At 52.9% G+C, this 21,617-nt stretch overlaps 2 protein-coding genes across 13 annotated transcripts in view; one reads left to right on the forward strand and one right to left on the reverse strand.

Moving 5' to 3' along the window:
• B4GALNT3 (beta-1,4-N-acetyl-galactosaminyltransferase 3) overlaps window positions 1-18,580 on the forward strand; it is a 125,036-nt gene extending 106,456 nt beyond the window's left edge. For all 5 annotated transcript variants that reach the window (XR_010147930.1, XR_010147931.1, XM_016922709.4 and 2 more), the window contains one exon: window positions 1,111-18,580. Coding sequence is in view for 3 of the 5 variants with exons in the window: in XM_063785395.1 (XP_063641465.1) it covers window positions 1,111-1,263 (153 nt within the window). In the remaining 2 variants the exon portion in view is untranslated. The remainder of the gene's footprint in view (window positions 1-1,110) is intronic.
• Window positions 4,047-21,617, reverse strand: part of NINJ2 (ninjurin 2) — a 98,811-nt gene continuing 81,240 nt past the window's right edge. For 4 of the 8 annotated variants that reach the window (XM_001149633.8, XM_063785399.1, XM_063785398.1 and 1 more), the window contains 3 exons: window positions 5,700-5,928; window positions 4,968-5,152; window positions 4,047-4,432 (listed from right to left, as the gene is read on the reverse strand). In XM_001149633.8, the coding sequence (XP_001149633.1) occupies window positions 4,986-5,152; window positions 5,700-5,928 (396 nt within the window). In that variant the 3' untranslated portion in view covers window positions 4,047-4,432; window positions 4,968-4,985. Of the gene's footprint in view, window positions 4,433-4,967; window positions 5,153-5,354; window positions 5,929-20,524; window positions 20,826-21,617 lie in introns of all 8 variants that reach the window. The other 4 variants (XR_010147933.1, XM_063785397.1, XR_010147934.1 and 1 more) reach the window with 4 other exon arrangements.

Genomic DNA, 21,617 nt, shown 5'->3' on the forward strand with positions numbered 1-21,617 from the left:
AGGAGGTGGACAGGGCAAGGTCAGGAGCACTGGGGGCGGGACCTCGACACGAAGACACGCTCACTTCTTCCCGAGAGGCAGGACAAAATGCATCCACCAGTCACTGGGTCCCTATACATGGCCGGCCATCCACATCCGTTACCTCGTTTATTTCTCCCCGGACCTCAGTGAGGTCGGCATCATGATCTCCATTTTCCAGATGAGAAGACTGAGTCTTGAAGAGAAGTTAATAACTTGCCCCAAATCTCACTCACTTAAGTGTTAGAGGCTTGAAAACTAGGTCTATTGGTGTTTTTTCCCGTTGAGGGAAGAAAGAAAAGGAAGGTGACACAGTAAGGGAATTCGAGTGAAAAGGGGGAAGGTAAAGGAACTTAGATAACTGGGAGCTCATAAAAAGGGTCTGAGATCAAAGGAGCCCCCAGGGCAGCTGGAAGCCTTGATTTGGGAAGCCGGGTCCAGCAGTCACCTCCACCTTGATCTCTGTGCTGGGCTTTTGCTGCCATGCACGGCTCCTGTGCAGCCCTGAACCTCCTGCCTCCTCGGAGGCTCAGGCATCCAGTTCGGCCACTCTCAGCCCTGCCAGAAGTGCAGCCTCCCTGTGAGAGGAACACCCTGCAGGCTGCGCATGCACAGAAGGCCTGGGGAGGGCCTGGGCGCCAGGTGTCTCAGTGCAGCAGCCCTGCCTTCCTCCATCTATGACGTGTGCCCTGGAGGCTGGGCGCCAGTTATGGGGCACTCAGAGTGTGCCAGGAGCTGTGCTGAGCCGTCAGCATCCATCCTTCTCGTCTTCCCCACCTCTGATGTGTATATAGTATGTCTACTCTAATATTAGATAGATAGAATTCTATATCACACATTATCCTCTCATTACACGTATGTGATAATCGTCCTCCTAGAGATGAGCAGACAGGCTCTGAAAGAAGGCGTGACGTACCCAGTCATGCAGCTGGGATCCAAACCCAGGCTGCCTGGCTTCAAAGCCCACAGCCGTCCACTGCACCTGCCTCCCCTGCCCCGTGGGGAGCGAACAGAGGGTCTGTGGTCGATGGGGAGGGGCCCCCCAGCTGCCTTCTGTGCTTCTGTTGGCTCATCCGGCTGCTCCTCCTCCAGGATACTCCAAGCGGGCCTGGACGTGGAGCGTCTCTCCCTCAGGAATTTCTTCCATCATTTCCATTCCAAGCGAGGCATGTGGAGCCGCCGCCAGATGAAGACGCTGTAGCCGGAGGGTGTCCGCTGGGCCCAGCACTCCCCGCTCTGGACTAGCAGCGGCTCCCCAGGGCCCTGCTACTGTTCAGGGATGGGGAGTGGGGTGACGGCTGGACCCCAAGAGGCCTCGAAGCTGACGGCCCACTCCACCTGGAGCTGTCCCCTCACAGAGGCGGGTTCCGGGGCTCCTGTCTCTGCCTCCTGGGCCTTCAGAAGGGAGGACTTTGAGAGAGAGGCCAGGAGGGGCCACTTGCTCAGTCGAGCACGGGAAGAGCTCCTGAGAAGGACGGGTCGGGAAGGAGAGATCTGACTGAGCGACACCATCCTCATCCACGGAGGTGCACGCCCACATCCCCCAAGCGCTCCTCACGCCAAGCGCTGACACCAGACCCTCTTCTAGTGGACGTGTTTTATTGGGGGGCGGGGATTTTAAACACAGAAAACCGAAACTGCTGTCCAGAGCGGGGGTGAGGTTGTGCACTGAGGGACCGTCCCCACGTGCAGGCCTCCCGCCCACTCCTATGTCCCTTGGGCGTTGTCCCTGGCCGCGGGGCTGGTCCCACGTGGGGCGGGTCTCTGCTCCACCCCAGGCTCGTGCCTTCCAGAGACACACATCTCCCAGTAGCCACCAAACAGCTGGCCACTGATTAGGGCATTAACTTCCTCCGGATGGCTCACGTCAGACCAGAAGCACAGAACGGGCTGTTTCTGGTGCTTGGGCATTGGGAGGTGGGGAGCTGGCGGGCAGGGGGCTTGCCACTCCCTGGCACTGGACATTGAGGCCTGCAGAACAGGCAGGGTGATGAAGGCAGGGGAGAGAAGCCCTTTCCCTTCCCGGCATGCCTGTGGGTAAGGCCTCCCGAGAGGACATGGAGAAGAGGTAAAGAGGATGTGGACATATCTGTCAATTTCCTTAGGCAAGAAGCGGGTGGGGGCTGGACAGAAAGGGACGAAAAGGGAAGTGGAAGCTGTGAGCCTCACAGTCCAGCTCCACTGCAGACCTGCCCTTCTGCCCACCTGGCCTTGAGTGGAAGAAGAGGAAAGGGTGTATGGGGGCAAATCCCTGGACGGGGAGCAGGATAAGAAGGGGGTGGGATGAGAGGTTTGGGGAGGTGAGGACATTGCCCTGAGATATCCCCTGGAAGCAGGGAGAGGAGTGGGACAGGAGGAACTGAAGAGTGGGGCAGTTTCAGGGAAAATAGCCCTTAGCCTTTTTAGTCGACGCCACCCTTTCTGTCACCTGGTGACCTTGTACTTCTCTTGCACTAATAACCCCGGTGCTTTTGTGGCTGGGGGTTTTTTCTATTGCTGCTGCTGCCTCCGCCACTGCTGTGAATTCACCCATGGTGCATTGGACACTGGATCTTGAACTCCAGAGTCTGTTTAGGGAGGTGAGCACAGGGCTGGGGGAGGTGCGGCGGGGCCCAGAAGACCAGGCCACTGAGCCCGCGCTCCAGGCTGTGACGGTCCGAACCACAGCACTGGAGCTGCAGGGTCTGCCTAGTGGGCTCTGCATTCCCTGAGAGCACGAGTTTGGCACATGGGAGAATAGAGCCCGTGGAGAACCTTCTGGGGGTTTGGCGAGAATCCCTGCCTCCCTTTAAGGAATCATGAAGGACAGAGACTTTTGATATTGTGGCTTAGGAAGGCCATACCTGCTCCCTGGGCTGTGGCTTCTTCTGGTCCCTGCTGAGGCCGACTGGCCCCTGGAGAAGGATCGCGGGGCATAGGCTGGGGCTGCAGTTGGCCAGTGGGGCTGCCAGTTTCTTTCTGGGACCACTCTCGTCCTCGGGCATTGCACTGGAAGGCTGGAACCAGCCCAAACTGCCCACCTGCTTCACTTCCAATGACTAGGAGCCAGCCCAGCCTCCTGCCCTGCCCACACCCCTGCGCCCTGGGCCAGTGCCTTGCGTTTGATGTTACCTCCACACCATCTGCCTTAAGAGGAAGGGCCGGGCGAGGCCCCTACTCCCTAGAGAAATGTCTTGGGTAGGGGAGGGTGTGGGGTGGTGGGAGGGGAAGCATTAAATACAGCAACTTCTTAGAAAAAAAAAAAGGTGCTTGTCTTTTCCTGTTGCTCTTCACGGATGTAAAGGATTGGGCTGAGGGGCCCAGGTGGGCGTGCCAAGGACCCTCCCACACCACCCTCCACCCTTACCACAAGTGTGATGCCTGCTGTGTGTGCGATGGCCTTCTCTGCACTGCAGTTTACTCAGGAAGAAGACAACATTGTTCCTGTCTGAGCAGCTCACCGTGTAATAGACTAGGCATTTTCTGTTCAGCAGATTAATGGAGGTTGGTGGTTTTAGCCGAGGAAAGCTATGGATACGCTGGGTGGAGAAGGCTAGATGTAGGGCCAGAACGGTTTGGTGAGCAGTGGAGAGAAGCCAACGAGTGGCTGTTTCTAAACTGGCAGACCTTCTAAAAATCATTTCTGTTTGAGTTGGCAATGCTTTGCTAATGCTTTACAGATTTACCTTGCTCGTTATATTTGGCCCAGGCAAAGATCAAAATGAGTTTGCAGTCCTTAAACACATGCCTAAGGGAAGCTGAGACTGAAAGCCAGAATAGCTTACAGCAGGTTCGTGGAGAAGATTGTGCATATGTGCATCCATCTGCAATGGACTAATCTACAGTTCATGGGGCAGATGACGATAAGCGCAAGGCATCTGGGCCAGGAACATTGGCTCCAAGCAGAACCCACAGAGGAGGAAGTAATTTGAAAGCCTTCCCACCCTCCAGGTCTGCGGTTTGCTCTCTTGAGGCCTCTCCAAGGCACAGATGGAGACCAGCCTGGATGCCTGAGCCTGCAGGACTAGACAAGTAAGTGGACTCAAGAGTGGATTTGAAGAAACCTTTATAGATATAGATTCCATTTTACAAGAAGGGAAAACTGAGGCCTGGAGCAGAAGGAAGCAGTGGGGTAGAGTCAGAACCAGCATCCTTAAGCCGGGCAGACTTGGCCTTAGACAGACATGCCTTACTTAGGTCCAGCAGATGCTACCAGGAAGGTATGGCTGGCAGTACCTGCGTCTGAGCTCAGGACTCCAGACCAAGATGGAAGTCCCTTAGACCAATAACAAAAAAATCACTTTTTAACTCAGGTGCTGTGGGTAGGGAGCAAGGGCAGCTATACTGTCCTTTCAGAAGCTCTCCTGGGCTGTGGAAAGTGCCCACGAGCCTGGCAGATCACGGAGGAAGGAGGCAGAAGTTCCAGGCCCAGAACCTGTTGGGGAAGCAGAGAAGAGGCAATGAGGATGGCAGGCCAGATCAATGCCCCTCAACCTTCAGCATGCCCAGGATGCACCTGGCCACGTTACTCATGCACATGCCTGTAGCACATGCTCGAGCAGAGCCTGAGAGTCTGCATTTCCAGCAAGTTCCTGGGTGGTTTGTGGATGCTGCTGACCCATGGACCACAGTCAGTAGCAAGAGCTGCTAGACAGTGGCAGGGAGAAATGCCCCATCTCCACCTTTCCTCTTGCCGGAGGGGCAGAGTCAACCACTAATGGCATCGCCTCCACCCTGTCCCAGACCGTGGGAAAACCTGAGCCTGAGAGCAGAGAGCCATTAACACAGCAGTGGGGCTTCGTGCAAGCCTCGCCGAGGCCAGGCTCTTGCAGATCCTCTCCTTGCTCTCAGAGCTACAGGCCTTCCCCCTTTGTTTGGCAAGGGATCTGTTTCTTGCCCCAAAGCCCCAGAGGAGAGAGAAGAGCCACCTGGGGAGTCCCTGGAGCTGGGGTTCCTCCATCCTCCCTCACCTGGGTCCCAGGCTGCATTCAGAGAGGATTCCTTGAGGCCCTGGCAGCCAGGAACCCTGTCTTATGTGCCCCGAAGGCTGTAATGAAAACATTGATGACCACAGTGAAGAAGACCAAGATGGTGGCTGCGTTGTTGAGCTGGTTGAGTCGCCACTGCTTTTCTACCTCATTCAGGTTCAGCCGTGCTGCAGGGAAGTGGAGTGGGGGGAAAGGGTCAGAGACGGGGCCACAGCACGGAGCTGCCCCCACAACACCCACCAGAGTTTGGAGAGAGGGGCCCTTCAGAAACCCATGTGGCAGAAATCAAGGGAGGTGGTCGTCATCGGGCTGAGATGCCTCTGCCCTCGCCAACCAGTAGATGGGGCACCCTAGTGTGCTTCATCCCACCAGGATTTGGGAACTTAAGCTGGGTCCTGTAGGCGTGGGGACGAGTGCTCATGGAGAAGCGGTGAGCGAGTGAGTGAGTTAGCAGTTAGCGAGGTGCTGGCACAGTCATTCAGCAGGTACTGCGGAGGGTCTGCTCCATGGGATACCAGGAGACAGGACAGGGCGCCTGCCCTCGCGGGGTGGAAGTTGGTCTTTGGGCCTCTGTTAGCGGAGGGCTCGCTGCAGGTCAGCGTGTGGTTGTGAAGCTGCCTGTGCCAATGCAGGGTGGCCCAGGGGACACGTGGGGCCTTTCTGCCAGCCACGGGTGCCGAGGCAGAAGGCCTGACTGCAGGCTGGGCTCCTCACCAATGACCACGAGCAGGACACCGATGACCACCTGCAGGAGCAGAGAGAGGCTGATGAGGGTGACCAGGGTGGGGTAGTAGTGAGAGGATGGTCCCTGCTCCAGCACCGCCTTCAGCCGCATGGCGTTGGACATGAACAGGGCCACGTCCAGCATGCTCTCCGCCACGCTCTTCTTGGTGGCGTAATGGTTCAGGTTGATGGGCTGGCTCCTGGGGTCGGAGCTTCCAGGCTGTAGGGGAGAAAGCGCAGACTTACGAAGGGGAGCTCTGGAAGGGAAGCAGTTGAGAGGTGGGAGAGAGGAGAGAGGTCTTAAAGCTCTTTCCAAACCAGATGGGAAGCTCAGGGCAAATGACACCCTTAGTTTCATGGCCTGATAAAATGAAGGGTTGGACGAGAAAACCCATAAGGACCTCTGCACTCTGAAATGACTTTCTGTTGCAGTTGATACTTCCTGGAGAGTCACCCCTTCCCTCACACCTTCACACATCTGGCTGGAGAAAGCCGGGAGGGTTCTCTGCTGCTGGTAAAATGCACCTTCCTCACCCTATTCACTATTTTACCTGGGCCAGGCCTCAGCTTTGGGCTGTGTTCTTTTCCTCTGAGAGGAAAGCACCTGAGAAGACAATAAAAAGAGCTTGGAGGCTTGGGTGAAATAGAGAAAGGCACCTCCTCTCGCATAATGCCATGGCCCCCAAGGCAGGGTGCACAGCTCAGCAGCTGATCATCAGCTGGATTTCCAACCCTCAGGAGCACTGGAGCTGCCGCCCTGCTCAGGCACACACGCTGTCAGACACAGGCTCTCAGCATACACATGCATGCATGCATGAGTGTATACACACAGTAATGCATACTAAACACTCACATCATTTTAATTATTACTTTTGGCTAGGATTTATTGAAGCATAATTTACTAAAGCTTCTCCAGAAGCCACTAACTCCAAAAGACAGAATCACAATACAGGGCATATGCTGTGGGCCTCTGGGTTGGGCCAAGAAATTCAGACTGGGCGCCATGACCAAGGGCAATCTGCAGTCACTCAAGAGTACTTGGAAGATTGATTTAGCAGTGGTGCTTGGAACAGATTGGGCCAGGAAGGGCTAGAAGCAGGGAGAGTCATTTAAAAGTTACAGTATTGATTTAGGATCAGGGTGAAAAGGAACTGAAGTGGAGCAAGGTGAGACAGGAAGGAATGGAGGACTCTGAAGGATGCTACGGCCTGGAGGTAGGGAAGATGACCAGCAGATCACCATGACAGGACAGATACCTGCCGAGTGGGGAGAGACGGATGGATTGAAGGATGCTACGGCCTGGAGGTAGGGAAGATGACCCAGCAGATCACCATGACAGGACAGATACCTGCCGAGTGGGGACAGATGGATGGATAGATGGATGCGTGCCTATATATGCACAGTGGTGCATACTAGTTAAACACTCATAATTTGTTTTTAATTTTTTTGGCTAGGATTTATTGAAGCATAATTTACATTTGATTTTGTTTTGAAGTATAAGGTGAAGGGATGGATGGATGGATGGAGAGATTGGTGGGTGGATGGATGGATGGATGGATGTGTGGATGATTGGATAGGCAGGTCTCAGAGGGTCTGGAATGTTCCTTGTACTTCGTGCAGCCCCAGCAAGTCACTTCACTTCTCTGTACCTCAGGGATTTACACAGAGGACAGTTGATTTACACATAGGCTAACTGATTTACCTATCTATCAGAACCTTTGGATTCTATGAGCCCTTAGGATACCCTGAAATGAGGCTGAGTGCGGTGGCTCATGCCCGTAAAACTCCAGCACTTTGAGAGGCCAAGGCAGGGGGATCATTTGAGGTCAGGAGTTTGAGACTAGCCTGGCCAACATGGCAAAATCCCGTCTCTACTAAAAATACAAAAAAATCAGCTGGGTATGGTGTCACACGCCTGTAATCCCAGCTACTCAGGAGGCTGAGGCAGGAGAATCACTTGAACCAGGAGGCAGAGGTTGCAGTGAGCAGAGATCACACCATTGCACTCCAGCCTGGGTGGCAGAGTAAGACTCTTGTCTCAAAACAAAAACAAAAACAAAAACAAAACTCTGAAATGCAGTGGTCTCCAGACTTTCTTGATAGTGTAATCTCAGCATTAAAAACTGTTTTGGCCATGCATCCTCAATATATGTACATTCTTCCATTATCAACTGTACATATTTTTATTGGACTAATTATATATATAGTAAAATATGCAAAAGTAGAAACATTTGAAAGGATTACATAAAATTCAATATAAATAGAAGTTTAATTTTCTTATCCTAAAATATGGTCTTGGGCACTCGTCTTTGGAGATCCAGCTCTAATCCACATGCCTGGCTACAGATTGGACCAATCCTCTCCTAGGCCAACAGAAGGGAGCCTCTCTTCCCCAGTCCTTCTCCTAACGTTTGCCTTCAAAACTCAGCCCCACGTTTCCACCCTGCTCTTCTCACTTCCTTTCCAAGCTCCTGGCCCTTTGCTCTGTTTGCCAGGAGGGTGCACACGCACAGACACATTCAAGAGGCACAGGGTGGTCATGGGTGCTAACAGCACCTGCTCTGATGGAATCCACCCTGGCAGCCTGTGCCCCGCAGGCTGCCCCTCTCTGACTCTGTGGACCAGTCACTGGAGGATCAAACATACAGGAGTGGCTCTTTCACTCTGACCACACTCCAGGCCATCAGCTTTCTACACGGGGCAGTTCCCTGCACCTGGGTTGTTCGTTATTGAGATTCCGAGTGTCCTCAACTTCTGGTCGGGGCAGGACTCACAGAGGGTAATCAGGAGTGTGCACTTTGGCCAGTGGAGCAATTTAAACACTTTCTCTGGGAGAGTAGAATGGAGACCAGCGGGTAGCATTCCTTCAATAGATTGACTGTACATGCCAGGCGGTGCTTGGGGCTGTGAGGACCCCAATGCCAAACAAGGCATAGTTGCTGTCCCTCCTTGGGATCCCGGGTAAGCACTGGGCCACAGGCTGCTCACAACAGGCCCTGGCAAACTCCTTTTGACAGCCACCAAAATCAGGCTGGGGCCCAGGGCCCACAGAAATAAGAAAAAAGGCCATAGGCACGAAAGGAATGGAGTGCTCACTATCTCTCCCGTCTTCCTTCGTGTTTGATTTTGCTGGGGCCGGGGTTTCAGCTGGTGCTGGGGGCAGCCAGTGAGGTTGGAGGAGGTAGGGACGGAGGGTGAATGAGGACCTGCATGGACTTGGGAGGCCACACATGGTGTTCAGGGCCTTTGGAAATCCAGTTCAAGCAAGGCTGGCTTGTCTAGGGCCAGCTGGCCTGGTTGGTTAGGGCCAGGGATCCCAGGGCCAACACTTCACAAAGGCCCATGGTCGCTGTCGGCCCCAAGGCTGCAACCTGTGGTCTTAGCCCATTTGGTGAAGGTTTGTCCTCGGTCTCCAAGAGCACTCATTAGGCAAGAGAGTCTCACCCCCTGCCCCCAAATTCAAAGTGTCTCTGCCCAGGTTCAACTGTGCCCCCTGGCCTCCCTGCCCCATGGCTGTGCCACCCCTCCTCTCTCTTCCCATCCTCCAGTTTGTCCGGTAGCAGCAAGCTTTGCCCTTTCTCCTCCCTCCTGGTCTAGCTCAGAGGGAGACAGACCCCCTTCCCCCAGATGTATTGTTAACAGTGGACAAAACCTTACACCCAAACCTCTAGTGGTATGTGTTGAGCACTGACCAAATAGTGGGGGAAGGGGTGGCAGGGGGTGGCAGGGGTGAGTACTCGGGCAGCACAGAGGTCTTCCCAACCTCTATGGAAGGTATTGCTATTTGTAAGTTTTAACAGAGCTGGTTGGCCTTTGTTGTTACATTAATCTAAGAGCCATTGCTTCACAGAGGACGTGAGGCTCGCAGTGTGCTTAGGGGGTGCGCCTCATCCTTTCCTCTCTAAATGCGGGGCCGACTCAGGCCTGCCTTTCACTGCGGGTGCTGGGCGGGATCAGGGTGTCCCCTCCTGCTCCGCAGGCGCCGGTTTTCCAGAGTGTCCACACGGTGGCGCGCGCGGTCCAGAGAAGTGACTTGGGCACCGCGGCTGCCGGGTGGTGTTTCCACCCCGAGGAACCCACGCGCAGGACGGGATTCATGGGAAACCTGGACCCCTCCGAGGCCCAGGACGGGAGCCTCGCCCACAAGTCTGGACGGGCCGAACTAAAACCCACCAAACGCGTGCGTCAAGCCAGAGTTCAAGAATCAACCGAAGGTGAAATGGGGCCAGCGTGGGGTGGGGAGACCGAGAAGGGAGGGGCCTCCAGCACAACCTGCAGCCCAGGGGACGGCGGGCAGAAGGGCCGTCAGTGAGGCCCTGGGCGAAGGTGCCTGGAAAGGGGTCCTCTCATTGCAGCATCTTTAAAAGCAGGGAACGGGTTTTTCTAATCCTTGTGGGCCAGTTTAGGTGCAGCCCTGCTCAGAGGCAGAGGGATGGATGGAATGACCTGAGGCCCCTCCCTTCTAGTGGGAGGAGAGGATCAGATAAAGCCCTAAATCCTGCAGGGGGTCATCCTTTTCGCCCACAGCCCAGGGACTGGGAGCAACTCCACAAGGGTCAGGATGACAAAGGAGTGGGGAGCGCAGCAGGGTGGCCCCGCTCCTGCTCAGAGGAGCTGGCCCTTTAAGGCCAGGCCCAGGCGGGTCGGGAACAGAGACCCGGGAATGTGGGCTGGACTGAGGAGCAGAGCCACCCAGCATGAGTCATTCCTGTTTCACCGGACTCTTCACCGCTGGCTCTCGCTTGCCGCCCTCCCCTTGCCCTGGCCCTGGCCCTGGCCCTGGCCTCTGCGCCCTCCCTGCAGAGCTGGTCCGGGTGGGCTGGCGGCTTCCACCCGCCACAAGCGCACAGGGCTCTGCCCACTCCCCGCCCCTTTTCTGCTGATCCTCGAGGAGCAGGGGGCCGGTGGGCTAGGACTGCTGGTTTCTGGGCCCAGCTCTGCCTCTGGGCTTGGAACTTTGGTGCTTAGTTTCCACATCTATAAAACTGGAGGAAAATCCCATCTCTGGAGGGCAGAGGCCATGGACAGCAGAACGACACTTTGCTCCTTCACAGAAGGAAGGACAGAATCCAAGCGGTTCCCATTTTCCCAGGCTGAGATCCCTCTCTAAATGAGGCTGGCTCTCGGTATCTTCCTCAGGTCTCATTCTGCCCTGCCCCACTTGCCCCTCCCCTGCCACTCAAGGGCGGCAGGACACTGACCCAAGACTCATTGCTTTGGGCTCCCAGAGTCCCTGTTCAAGGCGCGGTTGCCTGTGGGAAAGGCTGCCCATCAAAATCTGGCCAAGCAATGACACCTGGACAGACGGGGAGTTTGGGGCGGCATGAAGCTGGAGCGCGGCCAGTGCAGGGAAGGTGGGAGTAGATCCAGAGTTTGATCTGGACGCCCCTGGGCATCTGGGCAACAAGAGGACGTGGGTTTGGTGATTGGCATGGGATGAGGCAGGGGGGTGGGGGACACCAGAGACCCAGCGGTTTGCCCCATTCCTGGGCCTGCCCGGCACAGTCATTACCCTCCCTCTTCCGCGCCCTCCTCTCTCGTTCCAGCTCAGACTTCCCTGTCACCTAGGCCTCTTGCCAAGTCCCAGCTCCTAAGGCTGGTGCGATTCCATCCCTTGAAGTCAAGGATTGCTTCATTGTTCTGCCAGACAGCCCTTTATCCCTTAATCCTTGTTGGCCTATATTTTTGTTTATTTACAGAACTTAGGTTGGATAGGAAAGGAATGCCTTTTTTAACAGAAAAGTAAACATGTTTTTCATTGTTTATCCGCTTTATGGTCAGTGGGGACCATAAGCTCCAACAGATCATTCTGCTCTTTCTTGGAAACAAGATTACAGGGCTGTTCTCCCAGAGGGCCGTGGAGGTTGGGTAAACCCCAGAGTGGTAAGTAACTGCCCTACCAAAAAGCCATGGAGCCCGCAGATCAGTGTGTTTAGGCCCTGGGGCCTGTGGCAGGCAGTGTGTGTCCCATGGGAAGTGTAGGCCTGGTGAGGGGAGTTGTAGCAGCCCGGAGGGCGTCACCAAAGGCACCTTGACCACATTCCAGCCCTGCTTTAATGAGTGAGCAATCCGGGCCGGGAGCACTGGACGCCTTTTCTTATCTGCGAGGTCGAAGGGACTGGAACACAGGCTTCCTTGGGTCCTTCCTAGCACGGAGTAATCTAGGGATGGGAAAGCCGGCTCTGAGCAGAGAATCCCGGGGGCTGAGGACGTCGCTGAGAGGCCACTGCAGGGCATGGGTGACCCTCCCATGAGTCGTTCCTGCCAGCCCTGAGAACACCCACGTGGGAGCTTCCTGTGTGCCAGCTCACAGTCAGGGCTACACACTAGCAGGGAGCTTCCTGTGTGCCAGCGCACAGTCAGGGCTACACACTAGCAGGGAGCTTCCTGTGTGCCAGCGCACAGTCAGGGCTACACACTAGCAGGGAGCTTCCTGTGGGCCAGCGCACAGTCAGGGCTACACACTAGCAGGGAGCTTCCTGTGTGCCAGCGCACAGTCAGGGCTACACACTAGCAGGGAGCTTCCTGTGGGCCAGCGCACAGTCAGGGCTACACACTAGCAGGGAGCTTCCTGTGGGCCAGCGCACAGTCAGGGCTACACACTAGCAGGGAGCTTCCTGTGGGCCAGCGCACAGTCAGGGCTACACACTAGCAGGGAGCTTCCTGTGGGCCAGCGCACAGTCAGGGCTACACACTAGCAGGGAGCTTCCTGTGGGCCAGCTCACAGTCAGGGCTACACACTAGCAGGGAGCTTCCTGTGGGCCAGCGCACAGTCAGGGCTACACACTAGCAGGGAGCTTCCTGTGGGCCAGCGCACAGTCAGGGCTACACACTAGCAGGGAGCTTCCTGTGTGCCAGCGCACAGTCAGGGCTACACACTAGCAGGCCCAGAGGAACAGGGGCCTGTCACCCTGCTGGTGGCCTCAAAATGACCGACTGCCCGGGAAAGCCAGGCCTCCCTTGAGAAGGGGACAGTGGCGACCTAGGCTTTTGGAAAGCTGATTTCTCACAAAGGGAAAGGGTGGGTCCCAGCCTGGGAAGAGTGATTCGTTCAAAGGAAGGGGCTTAGGTGAGCTTTTAATTCGGTGTCAGTCCCCTTGTCAGAATTCAGTTGGGAAGGGTGCCTGGGCCTGTCCCACTGTGTGCACACACAGTGGGCTGTCAGCACACTGGAACGATGGTGGTTCCCACTTACAGAGGACATACCTTGTGCCTGCCACAGGGTTAAACACAGGACATGAGTCACCTTATGTAGTCCTCACAACAGTTCTGCGAAGTAGATGAGGGCATCATCATCACAGTTGAGAAAATGGAGGCTCAGAGAGGCTAAGTAACTTGCCCAAGATCACACAGCACAGAGTTTTAAATCCCAATCCTCTATGTGCCAGAGCCTGTAATTTTTTTTTTTTTTTTTTTTTTGAGATGGAGTTTCACTTTTGTTGCCCAGGCTGGAGTGCAGTGGCACAATCTCAGCTCACTGCAACCTCCCACTCCAGGGTTCAAGCGATTCTCCTGCCTCAGCCTCCCGAGTAGCTGGGATTATAGGTGTGTGCCACCACACCCAGCTAATTTTTTTTTTTTTTTTTTTTTGAGACAGAGTCTCGCTCTGTCGCCTAGGCTGGAGTGCAGTGGCGCAATCTCAGCTCACTGCAAGCTCTGCCTCCCGGGTTGATGCCATTCTCCTGCCTCAGCCTCCCGAGTAGCTGGGACTACAGGCGCCTGCCACCACACCCGGCTAATTTTTCTTATTTTTAGTAGAGACGGGGTTTCACCATGTTGCCCAGGCTCGTCTCGAACTCATGACCTCAGGTGATTCACCTGCCTCAGCCTCCCAAAGTACTGGGATTATAGGCGTGAGCCACCACACCAGGCCCAGAGCCTGTAATTTTCACCCTTACTCTACTGCGCCCAAGAAGTGGAAGACATACTCCCTACTCCAAGGAGTTTAAGATCGAAAGATAAACACATGCAGTCTGGCTGGGTGTGGTGGCGCAAGCCTATTGCCATCCCAGCTATTTAGGAGGCTGAGACAGGAGAATTGCTTGAACCTCAGAGGCGGAGGTTGCAGTGGGACAAGATTGCACCACTGCACTCCAGCCTGGGCAACAGAGCAAGAGTCCATCTAAAACGAAAAAAACAGAAAAACAAAAAACAAACAAACAAACAAAAAAACAGATAAAAAACAAAAACATATGCAGCCTAAGATGAAAGAAGACTAGTCCCATAGGGTACACATGCACACTTACTAAGAGGAGGCATAACCTCTACCTGAGTGAAACTTGTCTGAGGCTTTCCTGAATCTGCAGTGGGGCTGTGTCCCTGAGCCCCTGCACTGCTGCCTCAGAAGGGGCACTAGACCCAAAGACCCAAAGGCAAAAGGCTTGGGTTCAAACTGGTAAGAAGGGACCTGGGTGACTGGAAGAACAGGGTTGAGAGAAGGAATGTTATCTGTACCTTTTGAATTTTGAAACATGTGAACGAACTATCATCTTAAAAAATAAATTTGGCCGGGCAAGGTGGCTCACGCCTGTAATCCCAGCAGTTTGGGAGGCGGATCATGAGGTCAAGAGTTCGAGACCAGCCTGGCCAACATGATGAAACCCCGTCTCTACTAAAAATACAAAATTAGTTGGGTGTGGTGGTGCATGCTTATAATCCCAGCAACTTGGGAAGCTGAGGCAGGAGAATCACTTGAACCTGGGAAGGCAGAAGTTGCAGTGAGCCGAGATGGTGCCACTGCCCTCCAGCCTGGGCAACAAGAGGAAAACTCTGTCTCTAAAATAAATAAATAAATAGGCCAGGCGTGGAGGGAGGTTGCAGTGAGCTGATATTGTGCCACTGTACTCCAGCCTGGGTGACAGAGCGAGACTCCATCTCAAAAAAAATAATAATAATAATAATAATAAATTGGTAACAAAAGCAAATATGCACTCTGCTATGGTCTGAATGTGCCCCCTAAAGTTTATGGGTTGGAAACTTAATCTCTGCTGTAATAGTGTTGAGAAGTGGGAACTTTAAGAGGCAATTGGGTCACGAGGGCTCTGCCCTCATTTATGCCATTATCATGGCAGTGGGTCAGGTTATCTCAGGATTAAAAAAAAAAAAAGATGAGCTTGGCTCCCTTCCTCTCTCATGCTTGCAAGCTCTCTGGCCCTGCCACCTTCTACCAGGGAAGGATGTGGCATGAAGGCCCTCACCAGATGCCAATGCAATGTTCTTGGACTTGCCAGTCTCCAGAACCATGAGCCAAATACACTTCTATTGTTTATAAATCACCCAGTCTCAGTTATTCTGTTATAGCAACACAAAACAGACCAAGACATACCCCCAAAAGGCCAGTGGTTAAAATAAACATGTTAAAACAAAAGTGAATTTATGACTTCATCTCACCCAGACCCTAGCTGGTCCTCCTCTGAAGTGGGAATAATATCTGCCCTGTCTAGCACAAAGGGCTGTTAGAAAGATCAATAGGATCATGTGGGGGAATGTGCTTTGAAAACTGTGAAGTATTAAACAAATATGAGATGAGAGGGAAATCTATCCCACAGAGGATTATACTCCCACGTGTGGGCCTAGAGGCATTTCAAATACTGTGTTGTGACTCAGGGCCCGTCCCAGCCCCAGTTTTGAAGTAGGCACCATTTATGGTCCTAACAACTTCCATTGTGTTTGAAATGCCTCCCGTACCCATTGGGCAGCCTCTCTCCTCGCTCCTGCTGGCTCTCGCCTTCGAGCCGCCTGCAGGAAGGGAAACACTCACACAAGCCCACCTGCATTGGGTCTCCAGGGTCACTGTTACTCAAGGGTAGTCCTCTCTCCTGGGGCCCCCACCCACCTCTCTAGCCTGGTCCCCAGCTCCTCCTCCCACCCCTGAAGAGCGAACCCTGTGCCAGGCTCTGTGATGCTCAGACGTGCGGGGCCACACCAGATTACTCACTGTTCCCTGAACACACCCCACCCTTCCCAGCTGCTCCTGCTCTGCTCCAGGACTAAAGGCCTTTCTTTCTTCACCATGCTCCCCCCGGGGAAAGCCTCCCCTCCTTTCTAGACCCTGTCCCCAAGTGCACTCCACCAAGGCCCTGTTTGAAAGAAGGTCGCCTGCTCCCTGGCCTGTACTGGCCTTGGGCGTTGTTGAGTCCTCCTGAGACGGCTCCTTCTGCTGCCCACTTTAGCACACGGACCCCATCTTCCACGGGCCTGAGTCTCCATGGAGCCTAGCTCAGCACCTTGCCCACATGAGGTACACAATGAATGATGATCGCATTGAATTTTTATGAGACAGCTTTTTCAAAAAAGGCAAAAGTAAGGCTCTTTAAGGGTGGGGCTTCAGGCACAGGGGCTTCTGGGTGGGGGAGAGGAGTTTGGGGAGTGAATCTTTGCTCTTAAACACCCCCACTGCAGGGAGAGCCCTTTTTTCCCTAGATCCTGCCTTTGCTCAGCAGTCCTGAGGGAGCCTCAGGGAATGAATGACTGGGGCTGGAAGCTGCAGCTGGTCTTCAGGCCAAAAGCTGTAAAAGCCCAGACCCCTGAGGCCTTCTGTCTGGGGCAGGCCCCATGCAGGCTCCTGACTGCAGCCAAGAGCAGGGATCTCGCCCTTAAAAATCAACAGTCTCTAATCCACGTCGGGGTGGGGTTTCTTTTGCATGTTATTCCAGCAATAATACGTAACTGGTCCAGAAACCGCCTCTGAGCCCTGGGCACAGTCTCACTGAGAGTTCCAGCCCTTGCCCCGAGCTGCAAGCTGGGGCCTAAAGCTGCAGCACCGAGAGGCCACGTGGGGCGAGGCCTCCCCGGAAGGCCTGCGGCGCCGCCGGTGTCCACCAGGGGGCGCCAGGAAACAGCGCGGGGCGGTCCCAGCTCAACCCGCCGGCGCGGGCACACCCGGGCTTTGACCCCTTTGTGATCGAGGAGACGGACGGGTTTCTCTCTAACAAAAGGGGGCTATAAATTACAAACGGAAGCGGAGTGTGTAGGGAAGAACAGGAAAGCACGTGCGTTGAAACCGGAACTCGGGGCTGCTTGCTTGCTTATTTATTTTAGTTATTACTGTTTTCTTGGGGCAGGCCCTTGCTCTGTCGCCCAGGCTGCGGGGTGGTGGCCCCGTCATAGCTCACTGCAGCCTCGACCTCGGGGCTCAAGCGATCCTCCTGCTTCAGTCTCCCAAAGTGCCGGGACTGCAGGCGCGAGCCGCCACCCCGGCCTCCGTGCTCTTTCTTAGGGAGCATTTTCCACCTCCCCTGCAAGAGGCCGTTTTGTCAGTAGCTTTCAGAAAAGACTGTTGTCATCTCGGGGTTCAGAGTTAATCGTGGATTTACCTACCACACAGAAATTTCCAAAGAATCGATCTGCTCCCTCTCAATATCCACCCTAAACAAGAGCACTTTCCCAATCAGCGCCTTGTCCTGGGGCTTCCAGACCCATCTGGCCTTTTGCTCTTTGCTCTATGCCCACTTTAGCTGTGAGGTTCTCAGAGACATTCCCCAAAGCCCTCCCAGCCGATCTCTGCTGACTTCAATCCTACTCATCCCTCAGGGGCTAACAAAATTGCTAAAATTTAAACAGTAATAATTAAATAATGATATTGCTGTATGTCAGGCACGACTCCACAAAGCAGGTATTAATACAGATGGTCCCCAGCTTTCGCACCATCGTAAGTGATACACTTTACAAACTGTCCTTCGAGTAGCCAAACAACCACTCTCTTTTTCACTTTCAGTACATTATTCAATGAATTACACAAGATATTCAATAGTCTCTTATAAAGTAGGCTTTGTGTTAGATGATGTTGCCCAGCAGTAGGCTGGTGTAAGTGGGCTGAGCACGCTGAAGTTAAGCTAGGCTAAACTATGAAGTTCAGTAGGCTAAGTGTATTAAATGCATTTTGACTTACAATATTTTCAACTTACTATGGGTTTATCAGAATGTAGCTCTATCATAAGTTGAGAAGCAACACTAGTCTCATATATATATATATACATATATATAGGTACATATATATATAAATATTTTGGCATGATCTTGGCTCACTGCAACCTCCACCTCCTGGATTCAAGCAATTCTCCTGCCTCAGCCTCCCAAGTAACTGGGATGTAGTCCCATTCTACAAGTGAAGAAGTTGAGGCTCAAAGAGGTCAAATGCCCAAAGTCACCAGATACTGAGGGATGGCCCCAGTGTCTAAATCCTAAGCCTGCGTTTTTCTCCTATATGCCAGTGGTTCTCCATGTGTGCTCCTTGAAGTAGCAGCAGCAACATCACCTGAAAACTCACTAGAAATGAAAAATTTTTAAATTTTTGTAGAGATGGGGTCTCACCATGTTGGCCAGGCTAGTCTCGAACTCCCGAGTTCAAGCGATTCTCCCACCTCAGCCTCCCAAACTGTTGGGATTACAGGCGTGAGCCACTGCACCAGGCCCCGAGATCACCCTTTTATTTTTATTTTTTTTTAAGACAGGGTCTCCCTCTGTCACCCTAAGGGAGGAGACCATCCCTCACATTGTCTTATGCCCAATTTCTGCCTCCAAAGAAAGAAGAAGTAAAAACTAAAAGGCAGAAATGAAATCCACAAGCAGACAGCCCGGCCCCACACCCTGGGCCTGGTAGTTAAAGATCGACCCCTGACGTAATCAGTTATTTGTATAAGAAAAGCACTGTGAAGATCCCTGTCCTGTTCTGTTCCGTTCTAATTACCGGTGCATGCAGCCCCCGGTCACGTACCCCCTGCTTACTCAATCAATCATGACCCTCTCATGCGGACCCCCTTAAAAGTTGTGAGCCCTTAAAAGGGACAGGAATTGCTCACTCGGGGAGCTTGGTTGTTGGAGATGTGAATCTTGCCGAAGCTCCTGGCCGAATAAAGCCCTTCTTTCTTTAACTCGGTGTCTGAGGGGTGTTGTCTGCGGCTTGCCCTGCTACAACCCAGGCTGGAGTGCAGTGGTGCAATCATGGCTCACTGTAGCTTCAAACTCCCGGGCTCAAGGGATCCTCTTGCCATGGCCTCCTGGGTAGCTGGGACTACAAGTGCACACCACTACACTACATTTTTAAAACGTTTTTTGTAGGAATATGGTCTCGCTATGTTGCCCAGGCTGGTTTTGAACTCCTGGCCTCAAGGGATCCTCTCATCTTGCACCCTCAAAGTGCTAGGATTACAAGCATGAACCACTACACCCGGCCAAGAGCACCCATTTTTTAAGTATTAGAGCCGGCCTTTGAACCCAGCCAGGCTCTGGATTCTGTGTCCTTAACTGCTACAGCCCTGAAAGCATAGGCTGTGTAAGTCCCTCAACAATGGGGACCAGTCTAAAATATTTATAGGTAGCATATCTAGATCATTCCAGAGAGGAGTGAATGGATCCAAACTGTCTTTTGAACCAGCAGCCAGAGGCCCCAGCAGCTCCTGTCTTCCCAGCCCAGTGCTGCCAGCTGCTGCTGCTCATGAGTCTGTAAGGGTCTAGTGCTTTTATTCCCAGGTCCTTCTCATGTCCTCACTCAGAAGCACTTAGAGCCTCTCGTTTTTGCTGAACCTTAGATTTTGTGATGGAGCCTAAATCCAGACAGGAAACCTAAACAGGGGTAAGTGGAAAGGACTTTCAGAACAATTAATCATGAAGCAAAATGTCAACATTCCACATAAGGGTGTATATGAGTTTTGTATGTCCCCACTAGATTATACATTTCCAAAAGGTAAGAGTTATTTCCTCGGGATTTCAGGCAATTAGAATAAGAAGCAATGAGAGCTGAGCCTGCAGTCTCTGGCTATCGTCCAGGTGAGACCTCATGAAGTAGATCAGATCTGACAGTGAGATGGGAAAAAGGGAAGGTGGTGAATTTCCCACCCCACCAAGCCCTGCAGACAGCCTGCCAAGATTCCTACTGAGTTCAATGCAACACACCTGTTTCCAGCTCCTAGCACGAGCTAGGCATCTAGGATACAACGAAGATCCCTGCCTTCCCGAAGCCCCTGCGAAAGAAAACTAGACTCTTGAGACCCCCAAATTCACCATGCCGAAGAGAAAGTTAAGCTTGGACATGGAGTCACACAAAACAAAACAAAAACAAAACAAAACAAACAAAACAAAACAAAACAACTGCCTTCCTTGTGTTCCCAAACGGCAGTCATTTCACATGCTTACTTTATCGTACATAAAATGCGGATTCACTGAGTCCAGGACAAATACATAATTGATCCGCCCCCACTCCCTCTTGTCACATGTAAAATGTAGATTCATCGAGCACTATCAGAGCCTCACAAGAATGTGCCCCGAGCCTCAGTGCCTACCCAACCTCCTTTTAAAAAACCTTCCCCTCTTGCTTTGCTCTTTCCCTTTAAATACTGAAATTCCCAAAATCCTCTTTGGAAAAAGCATAGGTCACAGATCCTATGGTGTTTCTTTTCTCTGAGTTCACCCTCAACCTTGGCAAAACAAATCTCTCCTCAATGGAGATCTGCCTCAGTCACGTTTCGGTTTACATCCTATTCTCCTAATCCCCTAAAATGACAAAGCTTAGCAGAGAATAAGAGAATAAGCACTGGGCTGGGAAGACAGGAGCTGCTGGGGCCTCTGGCTGCTGGTTCAAAAGACGGTTTGGATCCATTCACTCCTCTCTGGAATGATCTAGATATGCTACCTATAAATATTTTAGACTGGTCCCCATTGTTGAGGGACTTACACAGCCTATGCTTTCAGGGCTGTAGCAGTTAAGGACACAGAATCCAGAGCCTGTATAAAGTGTATAAAGGGGGAAGCCAGGAGATAGAGAGCTTATCCATCCCTCCCCAGTGGAAAAGCTTCATGGGAACAAGGGGGCGCCTCACCTGGAGTGCTGAATGAATGAAGGAGTGAATGAATGATGCATTTGTCAGCAGTGTGCGGTGGCTCACGCCTGTAATCCCAGCACTTTGGGAGGCCAAGGCGGGTGGATCACTTGAGGTCAGGAGTTTGAGATGAGCCTGAGCAAAATGGTGAAACCCCATCTCTACTAAAAATACAAAAATTAGCCAGATGTGGTAGTGCATGCCTATAATTCCAGCTACTCGGGAGGCTGAGGCAGGAGAATCACTTGAACCTGGGAGGCAAAGGTTGCAGGGAGAGAAGATCACACCACTGCACTCCAGCCTGCAAGACAGAGAGAGACCCTGTCTCAAAAAAAAAAATATATATATATATCCATTTGTCATTCACTGCATTCAGAAGAGACTTCAAAGGCAGGACCAGGGTGAGCTGAACTCCATGAACTTCTTCTGTGGCACCTTCTGGGGGTGCCTGCCAATGGCTATAGTATACGAACACCTCGACTGCGCTGCTGACTCCCCTCCATATGCCACGGCAGCCACAATGTGTTTTCTGTGTGTGTGTCTGTGTGTGTGTGTCTGTGTGTATGCGTGTGTGTCTGTGTGTGCATGAGTGTCTGTGTGAATGTGTGTATGCATGTGTCTGTGTGTCTGTGTGTGTGTCTGTATGTTTGTGTGTGTGTGCCTGTGTGTCTGTGTGTATTCATGTGTGTTTGTGTGTATGTGTCCATGTCTCTGTGCGTGTGTCTGTGTGAATGTGTGTGTTCATGTCTTGTGTATGTGTCTGTGTGTGTCTGTGTCTGTGTGTGCGTGTCTCTGTGCCTCTGTGTGTGTGTGCATGTGTCTCTGTGTGTGTATGTGTGTCTGTGTCTGTCTCTGTGTGCGTGTGTGTGTCTATTGTCCCTGAGCTCAGCAGTATCCTGGGTCCTGGCCCTAGACCCATAGATGAGACAGGCTACAGACAAGGCAGGGATACTGGTGCATTATCCGGAGGGAGCTCGGGGGGCCCAGGAGGTCAAGATAGAGAAGTCCCTGAGCACTGAGTCCGGGGATCAAAGCCCCTCCTGATTGGTGGGCCAGCCTGAATCTGCTGCACCTGCCAGCTTCAGCCAATCCA

This window comes from Pan troglodytes, chromosome 10 (genome assembly GCF_028858775.2).
Source record: "Pan troglodytes isolate AG18354 chromosome 10, NHGRI_mPanTro3-v2.0_pri, whole genome shotgun sequence".
Classification (NCBI taxonomy): domain Eukaryota; kingdom Metazoa; phylum Chordata; class Mammalia; order Primates; family Hominidae; genus Pan; species Pan troglodytes.